Source organism: Pleurodeles waltl, chromosome 8, assembly GCF_031143425.1.
Source record: "Pleurodeles waltl isolate 20211129_DDA chromosome 8, aPleWal1.hap1.20221129, whole genome shotgun sequence".
Taxonomy (NCBI): Eukaryota; Metazoa; Chordata; class Amphibia; order Caudata; family Salamandridae; genus Pleurodeles; species Pleurodeles waltl.
In genome coordinates, this window is record NC_090447.1 from 205231582 (window position 1) to 205247081 (window position 15500).

At 48.6% G+C, this 15500-nt stretch overlaps 1 protein-coding gene across 1 annotated transcript; it reads left to right on the plus strand.

Moving 5' to 3' along the window:
- Window positions 1-721: 721 nt before the first annotated feature.
- On the plus strand, window positions 722-1141 carry LOC138249510 (octapeptide-repeat protein T2-like). Its single transcript, XM_069203464.1, has one exon. It carries the CDS (start codon window positions 722-724, stop codon window positions 1139-1141), a length of 420 nt encoding a protein of 139 aa, XP_069059565.1.
- Window positions 1142-15500: the final 14359 nt, after the last annotated feature.

The window sequence follows — 15500 nt, forward strand, 5'->3', positions numbered from 1 at the left end:
CTCTGCCGTGCAGCGGCACCATAAGAGGGAAGGGGGAGGAGGGGTCAGCTGGGAGGCAGGAGGGAGGACAACGAATGGGAGCAGGGTGGGCGGGCCGCACGGGAGGCAGCGGAGAGAAAGCAGGAAGTTGGAGAGTGGGAGAGTGGGAAAGCGGGAAGCGGGAAGCGGGAAAGCGGGAAAAGCGCAACAGGGGAGAAAAGGAAATTCAGAAGAAAAATTCAGAAGAAAAGCGCAACAGGAGAGAAAAGGAAATTTAGAAGAAAATTCAGAGGAAAAGCGCAACAGGAGAGAAAAGGAAGTTCAGAAGAAAAGTGCAACAGGAGAGAAAAGGAAATTCAGAAGAGAATTCAGAAGAAAAGCGCAACAGGAGAGAAAAGGAGATTCAGAAGAAAAGCGCAACAGGAGAGAAAAGGAGAATCAGAAGAAAAGCGCAACAGGAGAGAAAAGGAGATTCAGAAGAAAAGCGCAACAGGAGAGGAAAGGAGATTCAGAAGAAAATTCAGAGGAAAAGTGCAACAGAAGAGGAAAGGAAATTCAGAAGAAAAGCGCAAAGGTAAACCTAAGACATTCAAAGAAGTGGCAGGGGCCTGGGCAGGTGGAGCTGCAGCGGCGGGGAAGCGACCTACCCGAGGGTCAAGGGTCGCTGTCTCTGCCGCGCAGCGGCCATCATAAGAGGGAAGGGGTGGGATGAGGGGTCAGCTGGGAGGCGGGAGGGAGGACAATGAATGGGAGCAGGGAGGGCGGGGCCGCACGGGAGGCAGCGACGGGAAAGTGGGAAGAGGGAAAGCGGGAAAGCGGGAAGCGGGAAAGCGGGAAAAGCGCAACATGGGAGAAAAGGAAATTCAGAAGAAAAATTCTGAAGAAAAGCGCAACAGGAGAGAAAAGGAAATTTAGAAGAAAATTCAGAGGAGAAGCGCAACTGGAGAGAAAAGGAAGTTCAGAAGAAAAGTGCAACAGGAGAGAAAAGGAAATTCAGAAGAGAATTCAGAAGAAAAGTGCAACAGGAGAGAGAAGGAGATTCAGAAGAAAAGTGCAACAGGAGAGAAAAGGAGATTCAGAAGAAAAGCGCAACAGGAGAGAAAAGGAGATTCAGAAGAAAAGCGTAACAGGAGAGAAAAGGAGATTCAGAAGAATAGCCTAACAGGAGAGAAAAGGAGATTCAGAAGAAAATTCAGAGGAAAAGCGCAACAGAAGAGGAAAGGAAATTCAGAAGAAAAGCGCAAAGGTAAACCTAAGACCTTCAAAGAAGTGGCAGGGGCCTGGGCAGGTGGAGCTGCAGCGGCGGGGAAGCGACCTACTCGACAACATCAATAGAAGACAGTAATTTCCACACACCATGGCCTTGCGGCCATGATAACCACCCCTTTATGTAAAAGTTAGAATGTTTATTTCCCTATATTAACAATCACCTAACTTAGGGGGTTATTACAACTTTGGAGGAGGTGTTAATCCGTCCCAAAAGTGACGGTAAAGTGACGGATATACCACCAGCCGTATAACTAGTCCATTATATCCTATGGAACTCGTAATACGGCTGGTGGTATTTCCATCACATTTGGGATGGATTAACACCTCCTCCAAAGTTGTAATAACCCCCTTAGATTCAATATCAAATGATACAGATACAAAAACAATACTGGCTGACCAAAGCACCTAAAGAAATGCAATCTAATCACCACAGATGGAATGCTCACAAGATGATAAGCATCCTTCAAGACATTTTTGATGACAGAGTTACGTATACTAGTATGTAGAATACAAACTCTTCAATCTTCTAAGACTCTAAAACTAGCTTCTGTGGGGTTGATTGTCTATGCTGGATCCTAACTAGACTATCATTGTTTTACTTTATCAGGATTAGTGCCTATTTCTACCATCATAACAGCTCTCTTTCTTTACCCGGAGACTCCAAGGTGTATGTTCCTGAGTGTTTGAGTGTTTTCAAAGGTATAAAAAGATGTTTCAGTTAAATATCATGAAGAATACTACCAACATTAGCAACAATACCACCACCAATATCATCACCATTAATATAACCACAATTGCTACCAAAAAGAACACCGTTACCTAAATATGACAAAGACCACCGCCACCAAATACTCCATCAATAGTAATTCCATCACCACCAAAACCATCATCACTACAAATACCTCCACTACCAATAACTGTGCCACCAAGAACACAGCCAGTATCACCACCACAACCAATGCCACAGCACCAATATCACCTATAACAATAGCCTATGTATCACCACTATCAATACAACTAATGCAATCACCAATATGTAATTAACACCACAAATACTACTTCCACAAAAACTGCAAACACCAAAACCATTAGGATCACCACCACCACCAGCCACGAATAATACCACCAGTACCATCACCACCAAGGTAACTACTACCAATACCACAGCCACTACCAATACCACCAGTTCAACAAATAACATCAAGAGCACAAATGACACAATCACCAATACCACCATTACCACCAATACTACTACCATGACACCAATACCCCAACCATTACCACTTCCAATGCCACAGATCTAGATCTAATGTGGCCACTACCACAATACTACCACCACCACAAATACATCCACCAACACCATTTCCACTGTCTGTAGAACTAGCACAGACACTGCCAACAGGTCTGGCAATGTTGTGTGTTTCATCGAAACATCTTTTCTGTGTGCATGTTTTTGCAAATGTTTTCACATTGAGGGGCATATTTATACTCCGTTTGCACCGAATTTGCGTCGTTTTTTTCGACGCAAATTCGACGCAAAACTAACTCCATATTTATACTTTGGCGTTAGACGCGTCTAGCGCCAAAGTTCATGGAGTTAGCATCATTTTTTGGCGTGAACACCTTCCTTGCGTTAATGAGATGCAAGGTAGGCGTTCCCGTCTTAAAAAATGACTCCCAGGCATGTGCGTGGTATTTATACTCCCGGGCAAAAATTACGCCCAGGAGTGGGCGGGGCAAAAAACCCCGCATTTGCGCCTCTTTTTAACGCCTGGGTCAGGGCAGGCGTTAAGGGACCTGTGGGCTCAGAATGAGCCCAGAGGTGCCCTCCCCTGCCCCCAGGGACACCCCCTGCCACCCTTGCCCACCCCAGGAGGACACCCAAGGATGGAGGGACCCATCCCAGGGAAGAAAAGGTAAGTTGTGGTAAGTATTTAAAAAAAAAAAAAATTGTGGCATAGGGGGGCCTGATTTGTGCCCCCCTACATGCCACTATGCCCAATGACCATGCCCAGGGGACATAAGTCACCTGGGCATGGCCATTGGGCAAGGGGGCATGACTCCTGTCTTTGCTAAGACAGGAGTCATGTTAATGGCGTCTGGGCGCCCAAAAAAAATGGCGCAAATCGGGTTAAGACGATTTTTTTGCCTCAGCCTGACTTGCCCCATTTTGGGACGCCCAAATGCCATTTTTCCCTACGCCGGCGCTGCCTGGTGTACGTCGTTTTTTCTCACGCACACCTGGCAGCGCCGGTCGGCTAACGCCATTCAATAAATACGGCGCCCGCATGGCGCTTCAGAATGGCGTTAGCCGGCGCTAATATTTTTGGCGCAAAACTGCGTTAGCGCAGTTTTGCGTCAAAAAGTATAAATATGGCCCTAAATCTAGACCTACTGCTTTACAAACTCTATTTGTTTCATGGGGCTGTCCCTCTGAGTAACCTGTGTAAGATATACATAGAACAGACCTTCTTAGCTATACTCATAAACATACAAGTCAAAAATGCATGCAGAAAGTACTTCATAGATACCTTGACTGATTTTCCACGAACAATAACACATTTATACATACCTTTTTGCATAATTAATGTTATGGTGATAAATTTGAATGTTAGTTGCTTACATAACTGCAGAGTTTCAATTAATTTGATATCCCAAAATGCTAAATGTAGCGGTTTAAATCTAAATACTACGTATGTACTTAACCACATCCTTCAACAAGCCCAATGGTCATGACCTTTAAAACATTTTGGGGGTTATTACAACTTTGGAGGAGGTGTTAATCCGTCCCAAAAGTGACGGTAAAGTGACGGATATACCACCAGCCGTATTACGAGTCCATTATATCCTATGGAACTCATAATACGGCTGGTGGTATATCCGTCACTTTTGGGATGGATTAACACCTCCTCCAAAGTTGTAATAACCCCCTTAATGCGTGTGATGTATGCATGAATATATGATTCAGGCTCAAGCTTATGTTCGAGCATAATATCGTTTTCTTCTGGCACCTGTCATTTTCCAGGCAGGTAAATGTTTTGTAATATAGAGCGTTATTTTACTGCCAGAAACGTCGAGGTGCCAAGGAGGTGGGTATGCACGGATACTATTATTTTGCAGACACAGATACAACAGTTTAAGTTAGGTATGTATAGAAAAAATATATAAAGGTATAGTTACATTAATTTGAAAGTGGTGTGTAAATTATACATTTAAGATATAACTGTAATTTTAGAATGTCTAATGTTTGTGCAGTTTAAGTTTGGATTGCATATAAGGAATAAATAAAGGTTCCTTATCTTATCCTTAACCTTTGTTTTTTTCATTGAATATATATATATATATATATATATATATATATATATATATATATATATATATATATATATGTATATATATATATATATATATATATATTTATACTTATATTTACACATGTTTGTGTTATTAAAGTATAATGTTACATTTTTAAGGGCATAATGCACCCTACTGGAATCCACATATACACGTTTTCATAATTCTAAAATTTGATTTGAAAATGGTTGCATTGGCCCGGGTGCGACAATATCTTAATAGCTGCATCATACTGGTTAGATATATCAAAGGATTTTGTACTTTGGTTATTCGCAAACTTCAGAGTAATTAAACTATGCATAAAGGAAGATTTTACAGTAATATCTTTGTGTGTGGGAATTTCTAAAACCTTTCAAACTGCCTGGATTAATTTAAGACTGTCATTAATTGATATATTTCCAAAACATGTTGTATTATAATTCATGAACGGAACAGAACAGCCTACAGGCAAAACACGGATGCAGGGAAAATCATGATTCATAAAAAAAGCCCTGGAAATTATGAAACAACTCAGGTGGAGTAATGTTTCCATAGATTGGGGTTTTTGATGCTGCTGGGAAGGCTTAGCGTGAAGCAGTGCCAGAGCTTGTTGACAAAGCTGGAATTGTTCATTTGCGTGTGAATCGCTAGTTTTAAAGTGACATGTTTCACTGTAAAAATCTTATTTGCCGAATGCCAACGCTTAGATGTGCAGTGGCGGCCTGTTTACTAATGAAATTGACCTGCCACAGACACAATTGTTTTTGTGTCCCTACCAGTAAAATTATTGCCGATCATGACCTTTTCCTGTCTTCTTCATACACTGTTGAACATTATGGGGCACAAGCATTAGTACCTAGTTAGAATTATTTTTTTCTCAATAATAATAACAATAATAGTAATCATAATAATATCCTTTTAATATAGTGCAGCGTACTATGTTTTTCAAGCGTATGAGCGCTGTAAACAGCAGATGCTACTATTGCCCAAATTATGTTACGCATATTACCCACCTCGGAAGGATGCTCCAAACACCAGTGTGGGTACACTGAGCCAAGGGCTAGCTGATAGAAAGCTGGAGGCAATAGTTTACAATTGCAATCAACTTGGAATTATATGTTTTTCATCCGAAAGTCTTTTCTTGATATCTGTTGTGACTGGGGTGGATATGTCATGTTTTCGCAAGGGTTATTGAGGATTTGTGAGAGAAAGCTATATTACTACAACCTTTCCATTATACTTTGTATCATGTAAAAATTGACGTTGTTTTTAACTGTCATTATTTATTAATTGGGTTTATTGGGTTCAGCAGCTATCAGGAACATTTGATCGGCATGACTAAATTTTTTAAACTGTAGATTTTTCGAAACCATGGAATTATGTTTTGTTCTTAGAGCAATCGCTAGACGTTCTGAATGGTACATAAAAAGAGTATAGAAGAGAGGAAACATGCCTTGTGATTGTGTTGATTGCATAAGCAATTGTTTATGTTGTATCACTTTCTCATAGGACACTTACCAAACCAGTCTCCTAATTCCTTTTTTCTCAAACTGGTTCCAGATTGTTAGCTAAAGCAAGGTAATGTAGCCGAATGATTTTACTGCATCAATTTTAAGCCGAGCACATTTTTAATATCAAGTCTCTCGCAATCACGAAGATTCTGCAATGTCTTAAAGAGCATGAGTGTTTCTATTTTTTTAAAACTCGTACACCAATTTACTCCCTTTCAAACTAAGACATTTGCTTATAGATCGTCTTAGAAATATCTTCAGATTTTCTCTGTTTGTCAATCTAGCCATAGATGCTCCCTCCTGGGAAGCTCTTTTGTGACTGTCCGTACCTTATCTAGATGTATGCCTTTCTCCCAATCATGTACTCTTTTTCCTAATTACTTTTCATGATTCTGTCAAGAAATCCATTTTTCTTTGTATCGATTCCATAGTAAGCCTTGAAAATCTGACTAATGTTCTTCTGATTTGATTGAAGTTGTACGCTTGTGATTATGAAGCTTTTATTCTTGACAATTGGTAAATATCTCTTGCAATAAGAATGACAAAATACTTCATTTGTTCTGGTATGTAGAAATCACAAAAAACAATATGCATGATTGTTTGAACAGTCGTTGTGACATAGGGGGTACTAGACCGCCGGGGCCAGGGTCGGCGGGAGCACCGCCAACAGGCTGGCGGGGCCCCGCAGGGCATTCTGACCGCGGCGGTTCAGCCGCGGTCAGAAGAGGAAAACCGGCGGTCTCCCGCCGGTTTTCCGCTGCCCTTCTGAATCCTCCATGGCGGCGCAGCTCGCTGCGCCGCCATGGGGATTCAGACACCCCATACCGCCATCCTGTTCCTGGCGGTTCGCCCGCCAGGAACAGGATGGCGGTATGGGGTGTCGTGGGGCCCCACTTTGAATTTCACTGTCTGCATTGCAGACAGTGAAATTCGCGACGGGTGCAACTGCACCCGTCGCACCTTCCCACTCCGCCGGCTCAATTCTGAGCCGGCGTCCTCGTGGGAAGGGTTTTTGCACTGGGCTGGCGGGCGGCCTTTTGGCGGTCGCCCGCCAGCCCAGTGCAAAAGCCAAAATATCCTCAGCTGTCTTGCGACCGCGGAGCGGTATTTTGGAGGGGGGAAGTCTGGCGGGCGGCCTCCGCCGCCCGCCAGACTTAGAATGACCCCCATAGTTTTTTCATTTCACTCAATGTCCATTTCTGAAGCAATGATAAGAGATGGTGAGCAATAAAAACTCTAAGGCCCTCAGCATAACCCTGGCGGTCGGAGATAAAGCAGCGGTAATACCGCCAACAGGCTGGCGGACAAAAAAATGGGATCACGACCACGGCGGAAACCGCCATCATAGACAGCCACTTTAACACTCCGACCACCAGGGCATTAGCAACAAATTCCGCGGCGGTCACCGCCAACAGACAGGCGGAAGACAATGTACCGCCCACTCTATTAGGAGAGGCCTATCCGCCAGCTTTTCTGGGGTGGTACCAACGACATCAAAAGCACAGCGGGAACAGTACACTGAAGGGGAACCACTCACCTTTCGACACTCAATAAGGAACTAGGACGTCATGGAGTCCGAACTGCAGTCCCTCCCCATGCTTGTGTATCTACCAATACACCAGGAATTTGAAAGAAGGCGGCAGTGATGACAATGGTGAGTACTGCACCTAGCTGACAGAGGAGGGGGGGAGGAAAAAGAGAGTGACACACACACGCAACACGCAACACCCCCACCCCCCACCCTCACCCACAACACCATACACACTAACACATCCAACAACATTACAGATACACCCCGTAACCCCCTGGAAGAACGCAAGGACAAAAGGAATGAGTCAAATCTGCGATATTTGGAAAATGCATATAAAGTGAACGATTGCAAACAACAGTTTATACAAATATGTACAATATGACAGAGGGCCATATACTGTCCGTTACAAATGTCTGTGGACCAGTGGCCCAAAAATCATGGGCAAAGCCCACACTTGACTCCTGCATCAAAACGGAGAGAACACTACAGGGGCATCAGGTCCAAAAAACACAGGCACCTCAGGGGGAAGGAGAGGGGGGAACCTCAGGCGGAAGATGGTACTACGCCACTGTTCCTCGAGGGGGCAAAATGCCTACAGTGACATCCTGGGGAGTGCAAAGCCATAGTCTCTCAAGTGGGTGGTTTGCCCACTACTTGGTCCTGGGGAGTGCAAAGCCATAGTCTCTCTAGTAGATGCCTTTTTCCACTGGTTCTGGAGGGGGCTTTGTGCCCAGTGTGCTTCATCCTGGCAAGGAGGGGCTTAGTGGATGCATATCTCCACTGGTTCTGGAGGGGGCTTTGTGCCCAGTGTGCTTCATCCTGCCAAGGACAGGGTGAGTGGATGCATATCTCCACTGGTTCTGGAGGGGGCTTTGTCTCCAGTGTGCTTCATCCTGCCAAGGGGGGAGCTGAGTGGATGTATATCTCCACTGGTTCTACAGGGGGCTTTGTGCCAAGTGTGCTTCATCCTGCCAAGGATAGGGTGAGTGGATGTATATCTCCACTGGTTCCGGAGGGGGCTTTGTGCCCAGTGTGCTTCATCCTGCCAAGGAGGGGCTGAGTGAATGCATATCTCCGCTGGTTCTCGAGGGGGCTGTGTGCCCAGTGTGCTTCATCCTGCCAAGGATTGGGTGAGTGGATGCATATCTCCACTGGTTCTGGAGGGGGCTTTGTGCCCAGTGTGCTTCATCCTGCCAAGGAGGGGCTGAGAGGATGCATATCTCCACTGGTTCTGGAGGGGGCTTTGTGCCCTGTGTGCTTCATCCTGCCAAGGATTGGGTGAGTGGATGCATATCTCCACTGCTTCTGGAGGGGTCTTTGTGCCCAGTGTGCCTCATCCTGCCAAGGAGGGGCTGAGTGGATGCATATCTCCACTGGTTCTGGAGGGGGCTTTGTGCCCGGTGTGCTTCATCCTGCCAAGGAGGGGCTGAGTGGATGCATATCTCCACTGGTTCTGGAGGGGGCTTTGTGCCCAGTGATGCTGCACCTGGGTTGTGGCAGTTCCCATTCCCTCACCTGGGTGTCTAAGGCATGAGATGTGCAGGCAACAGGTAGCATGATACTCCATGGAGGCAGAGCCACACTCCATCCTGCGGCGACTTAGGCTGCAAACTGCTGGTAGTGCCAGTGCTGGTAATGGTGCCTCAAGTGGTGTGTGCAGGGTCCAGGACTTCTCCTGCAGCCTCAGATGGCTGCCCACTGGGGATGTTGCTGATGTCCGATGTAGTGGCACTGGCTGGGCATGTGGCAGTGCATATGGCGTGCAGGTGGCAGTGCCTGCGGCGGTGTCTGCGGCAGAGATGCTGCCGGTGCTGCCTGTGGTGCAGGTGCTTGTATTAGTGGAGGGAGACACCAGGCCATCTCCAGCAGCCTCAGACGGCTCCCCACTGAGGATGATGCTGGTGACTGTTGTTGTGGCACCGGCGGTGCAGGAGGCGGTGCAGATGGCAGTGCAGGTGGCGGTCATTGCTGCGGTGCTTACCATGGTACAGATTGCTGGCCTGTCAGGACAAATGGTGGTCTGAGTCCTGAAGTGACTTGCCCTTGCTTTTGTGCCCCTTCCCCACCTTGGTAGACGCTGCTGGGACCTTGGCACTGTTCTCTTTTGTTTTGGATGAGGCCTTGCTGGGTGGGTGGTGCATCTTGTCTGTGCTGCATGCCGGCCCCTTCTTAACCTTGGCAGGTGGCGGAATCGGGTTGTCTTTAGCATCGGTAGGTGGCACACTGCCAGCCCTGATGGGTGCCCCCTTTGATCCTCTCGGACTTGCAGGGACCACAGCGGAAGCCGAATTGGTGGCTGAGGTGATGGCCTGGGATCTAGACATCCTGGACCTAGGGGACGGATGGGTGGCGGTGGGCATAGGGAAGAGGTCAACGTGAGCCAGGAAAAGTTTTTTGGACACACTGGGAGGGGAAGATGGAGGGGGTGTGGGAGTGGAGGAAGAGGTAGTGGTTGTAGGAGGTGTAGGTCTGCTGAGATTGGGTGAAGGTGCATGGGCTGGAGGCTGTTGTGAGGTGGATGGCTGTTGAGTGGGTGTGTGCCTGCGTTTGTGTGCTTTGGGAGGAGGGCTCACAGACATACTGGTAGAGGACACAGGGGACGTGTGCATGGTTGTGGGGGTGGTGATTGCTCGTGAGGGGTGTGTTGTGATGGGCGTGCTGGTGATGGAGGTAGTGGCTGATGATGTAGTGCATGCAGGTGTGAGTTGAGACGCTACTGGGAGGGAGGTGGACGAATAGGAGGAAGGGGACACAGTGGAGGAAGTGGATGTTGGTATGTGTGCATGGGGATGGTGCTTGTGTGAACGCCTGTGTGATGATGTGTGGTGCTTATGTTTTCCTGAGCCACTTTTGTGTGTTTATGTGTGTGCATGCTGGTCTGAAGGTGTGCTTGGGATAGGGTGAGGTAGAGGGGATTGGGTCTGGTTAGTGGAAGTAGGGAGGCTGGAGACAGGGACAATGGCTGCCATTAGTGCTGAGGCCAGAGCCTGAAATGCTATCTGTTGGGCCGCCACAAGCAGAATGAATGCCCTCCAGGTATGCATTTGTTTGTTGCAAATGCCTCTCGACACCCTGGATGCCATTCAGAATGGTTAACTGCCCAACAGTGAGTGATCTCAGGAGGTCAATAGCCTCCTCACTGAGGGCAGCAGGGCTGACTGGGGCAGGGCCTGAGGTGCCTGGGGTGAAGGAGATGCCCACCCTCCTGGGTGAGCGGGCACAGGAAACACACTGAGGTGCTGCTGGGAGAGCGGTGCTGGTAGGGGGGGTGGCGGCTGTACCTGTTGTTGAGGTGGGCACAGAGGTGTCCCCCACTGCCAGGGAGCTTTCATCGGAGGAGGAGTCGCTGTCACTGGTATCCCCTCCTGTTCCCGTCGTGGAGCTCCCCTCGCCCTCCACCCCACTGGTGTCTTCTCCTTCAGTGGATTCGCCCTCATGGGCCATGTGGGATGCAGCTCCCTCTGTCGCCGGTGCCTCTGCTCCTCCGCCAGATGATGCTAATGCACACAAGGACAGGGTGACAAAACAAGAAGAGGGTGGATAGACAGAGGATACACATGGTCAATGCCCGCAACACCACTACCGTTGGCGTACACGACACACACTGAGCTGCCCTATGCACTAGGCCATGCCCAACCACTCACTAAGGTAGTCACCAGCCCATGGGGTACAATGCCTAACAACAGCATCTGCACACATGACACCCATAGGACCGTGCCCAGTATTTGGCCACTTGTACCATTGGGGTAGGGGTGCTTCAGAGCCTGCAAACAAGGGACCTACCCTTCCATGATCGCACCCACAGCCCACATCCCCCACACAACTAGATTCTAAAGCACGCAACTTCAGCTTTCTGAAACTGTATTCACCCCGTTGTGACTGCTGTGATGCCCTCAAACGCCCATCCAACTTCGGATAGGCCACCGCTAGGATGCGGACCACCAGGGGGGTCGTGGTGTGACGGGCACCCCTTCCACGTTGGGAGGCCAGCCCCAGCTGGGCCTCCGCCGTCTTCTTGGTCCAGTGGTGCAGGTCCTCCCATCTCTTGCAGCAGTGGGTGCTCTGCCTGTGAAAGACCACCAAGGTCCCCACCTCCTTGGCAATGGCATGCCAAATACCCTTCTTCTGGTGGGCGCTGACCTAGAGGGTAAAGACATTGGAAAATGTAATTACTCACCCGTCCGGACCGTCATACTCATTGCCCACCAGTTCCCACCCATGCCCTGATGCACATACAGTGACCACCTCTCATGCAGCATTCAGGCCAGGACACCTTAGCACTCCACAACATGTGACTTACATCCACACCACTCCAAACAGGCATTGCCCACTCATCATGCTCACAGCGTACTCACCTGTTTGTCTGGAGGACCATAGAGTAATGTGTACTGGGGGAGGACCCCATCCACCAGTTTCTCCAACTCCTCCGCAGTGAAGGCAGGGGCCCTTTACCCAGACACTCTAGCCATTTTCGCTTCCAGACTCAGGTCACAGCAGCACTTGCAGTGTAGGTCCTCTCCTGTTGATGATCAGGTAGCAAGTGAGTGAATAGGTAGAAAATGGTGGTGACGTCCACGGTGGTACGTACCGTCACCGCCGGCGTACATCGCCATTGGCTCCTGGGACCCATAGGGCCCAATGATAACCAATGCGAAGTTGTGCGGCGGTCATCGACCGCCAACTGTGACGCAGCACAACGCTAGCGCAGTTACCTCATTACACATTGTCCCTCCTCACAGGTCAGGCAGCCGCCATTTCAGGGGGGCACATGGCATGGCACCTAACTGCATCATAGCACGTATTGGCACATATACTGACTCTCAAATTCACACACTGCTTCTGTGACATTAATTCAAACACAGTTGTGCTATCTATGTGGTAAATGATCTTCTGCTCACCATTCTCCTCCATAGGCTACACCCGCTGAGGCGGATGATGAGATGGCGGCATCCTACGGTGTACCGACCCCTGGTGGACCTGTCGACAATGGAGGACAGACACATTATCATCACATACAGACTTGATCGTGCCACAATCCAAGAACACTGTGGCCAATTGGACCCAGATCTGATGTCAGCTATCCGCCAGCCCACAGGAATCCCCCCTCTAGTGCAGGTCCTGTCAGTGCTCCATTTCCTGGCAAGTGGCTCCTTTCAAACAACAGTGGCCATGGCAGCAGGGATGTCTCAGCCAATGTTCTCCAACGTGTTGATCAGAGTGTTGTCTACCCTGCTGAAACACATGCACAGCTACATCGTCTTCCCCCAGATGGAGGATTTGGCCACAGTGAAAGCTGACTTCTATGCCTTGGCGCATATCCCCAACATCATTGCTACCATTGATGGTACACATGTGGCATTTGCCCCCCTTCAGAAATGAACAGGTGTACAAGAATAGAAAAAACTATCATTTGATGAATGTGCAAATGGTGTGTTTGGCAGACCAGTACATCTCCCATGTGAATGCCAAATATCCTGGCTCAGTGCATGATGCCTATATCTTGAGGAATAGCAGCATCCCTTATGTGATGGGCCAACTCCAGAGGCACCGGGTGTGGCTAATAGGTGAGCCCAAGGTCCCCACACAGTATAAGTAGGTGTCTGGGTATGGGGTTGTCCCTAAGGGTAAGTGTGTGGCTAACAGTTGTCCCTTGATATTTGCAGGTGCCTCTGGTTACCCCAACCTCTCATGGCTACTGACCCCAGTGAGGAATCCGAGGACAAGGGCAGAGGAATGTTACTATGAGGCACATGGGCGAACAAGAAGGATTATTGAGAGGACCTTCGGCCTCCTGAAGGCCAGGTTCTGGTGCCTCCATCTGACAGGTGGATCCCTGTAATACTCAGCAAGAAGGTGTGCCAGATCATCGCTGTATGTTGCACAACCTGGCCTTGAGATGCCAGGTGCCTTTTCTGCTGGAGGATGAGCCTGGTGATGGTCTTGTGGCAGTGGTGGAGCCTGTGGACAGTGAGGAAGAGGAGGCAGATGAAGAAGATGTGGACAACAGAACAAACATTATACAGCAGTACTTCCAGTGACACACAGGTAAGAGACTGGAACTCCTCTTACCATTTCTGTATACTTTTGGACATTGTACATGGCAGCCTCTTACCATCTGTGTATGGCCACTGACTGTTCCCTTTGGATTCCCTTTTTTCAGATCTGTGTACCCCATTCTGGCTCCTGCTATGTGTACTGCTGCCCACCAACTGTCATACATTGGTATAATTCAATGAACATAGAGGCTGCAATGCTTTGAGAATTTTGAAAGAATACATCTTCCCAATCATGACACTGACTCCAGTATGGTTTATATTTCAATGGTGTTTATTTTTTGTGCTAAATAGTATGGGGGTACGTGCAAGGGGCTGGGGTGATGGTGGAGGAAGGTCCATGGTAGAGTCCAGTCTCTTGGTATCACAGGTGCATTGTCCAATGGGGCATAGGAAGGGGAGTGATGGCAGTTCAAGGTAGACAGGGTGACAGAGTGGGACAGAAGGGTGACGATCAGGAGAGTCCTATTTCCTGGCGGGGCTCTTGGAAATGTTCTCTGTCTTCTGCCTGGATCGCAGGGACCGTTTGCTGGGTGGTTCTCCTTCTGCAGGGGGTGGGGTGCTGGTGCCCTGTTGGTCCTGTGGAGGGGCCTCCTGTCCACTAGCATCGGCAGAGGTGGAAGGCTGTTCGCCGGTTTGGCTAGTGTCAGGGGCCCTTTGTTGTGCCACTGCCTCCCTCATGGTCTTGCCCACGTCAGCCAGCACCCCTGCTATGGTGACCAGGATGGTGTAGATTTTTGTGAGGTCCTCCCTGAACCCCAGGTACTGTCCCTCCTGCAGCCGCTGGGTCTCCTGTAACGTGTCCAGTAGCATGTCCATGGTCTCCTGGGTATGCTCCCATGATGTTGGAGAGTGCCTCATGGAGGGTCGGTTCCCTGGGCCTGTCCTCCCCCTGTCACACATCAGTCCTCCCAGCTTCCCTGTTGTCCTGTGCCTCTGTCCCCTGAAACGTGTGCCCACTGCCACTGATCCCAGGTACCTGATCGTCCTGTGTTAGTGGAGTTGCCTGGGGTCCTTTAGTGGTGAACACACCACTGATTGACGTGTCCTGGGGACGTGTCTTGGATGCTGTCCCACGGCGTTGACCCTGTCAACGATTCTCCGCATAGCTCCAGCTTCCTTGCAATGGACGCCTGTTGCACCTGTGATCTGTGATCTGAATAGCTGTGGCTCTACCCGGATGATTTCCTCCACCATGACTCTTAGCTCCTCCTCAGAAAACCTGGGGTATCTTTGGGGTGCCATGGATGTGGTGTGAGTGATATGTGCGAGGTGATGTGTGGGGTGATGTGTTGGGGTGTATACTGTGTTGTGCGCGGATGGTGTATGAGTGATGCTGCCTCTGATTCAGTATGTGCTCTTTGCTTGGCTCTCTGTGCTTGGTCTCTTTTTTAATTGTGAGGGGTTGTGGGTAGTGTGGGTGTGTGTTTTATAGTGGTGTGAGTGGGTGGGTGTGGTGTGTGTATGTGTGTCAGGTGTGTGTATTTTGAATTGTCCAATGTGGTGTAGTTTTGTAAGTGTGTTTGTATTTTGATTGCAGCGGTGTGTACCGCCAATGGTTTTCCGCGGTTGAAAGACCGCTGCGTTGATTCATGGGACGAGATACTGTGGGTGTATTCCTGTTGGTGTGACGGTGTGGGTTTTGCTATCACCAGTTTATCACTGACCTTTGGTATGGCAGACTTGTGTGGGTGTCTGTATTGTGGCGGTATTCTCTGTGTGGGTCGTAATACCCGTGGTGGATTACCACCGCGGGCACGGTATCTTGGCGGCCGTTGGCACAGCGGTAAGTGGGATTTAACGCCAGGGTTGTAATGAGGGCCT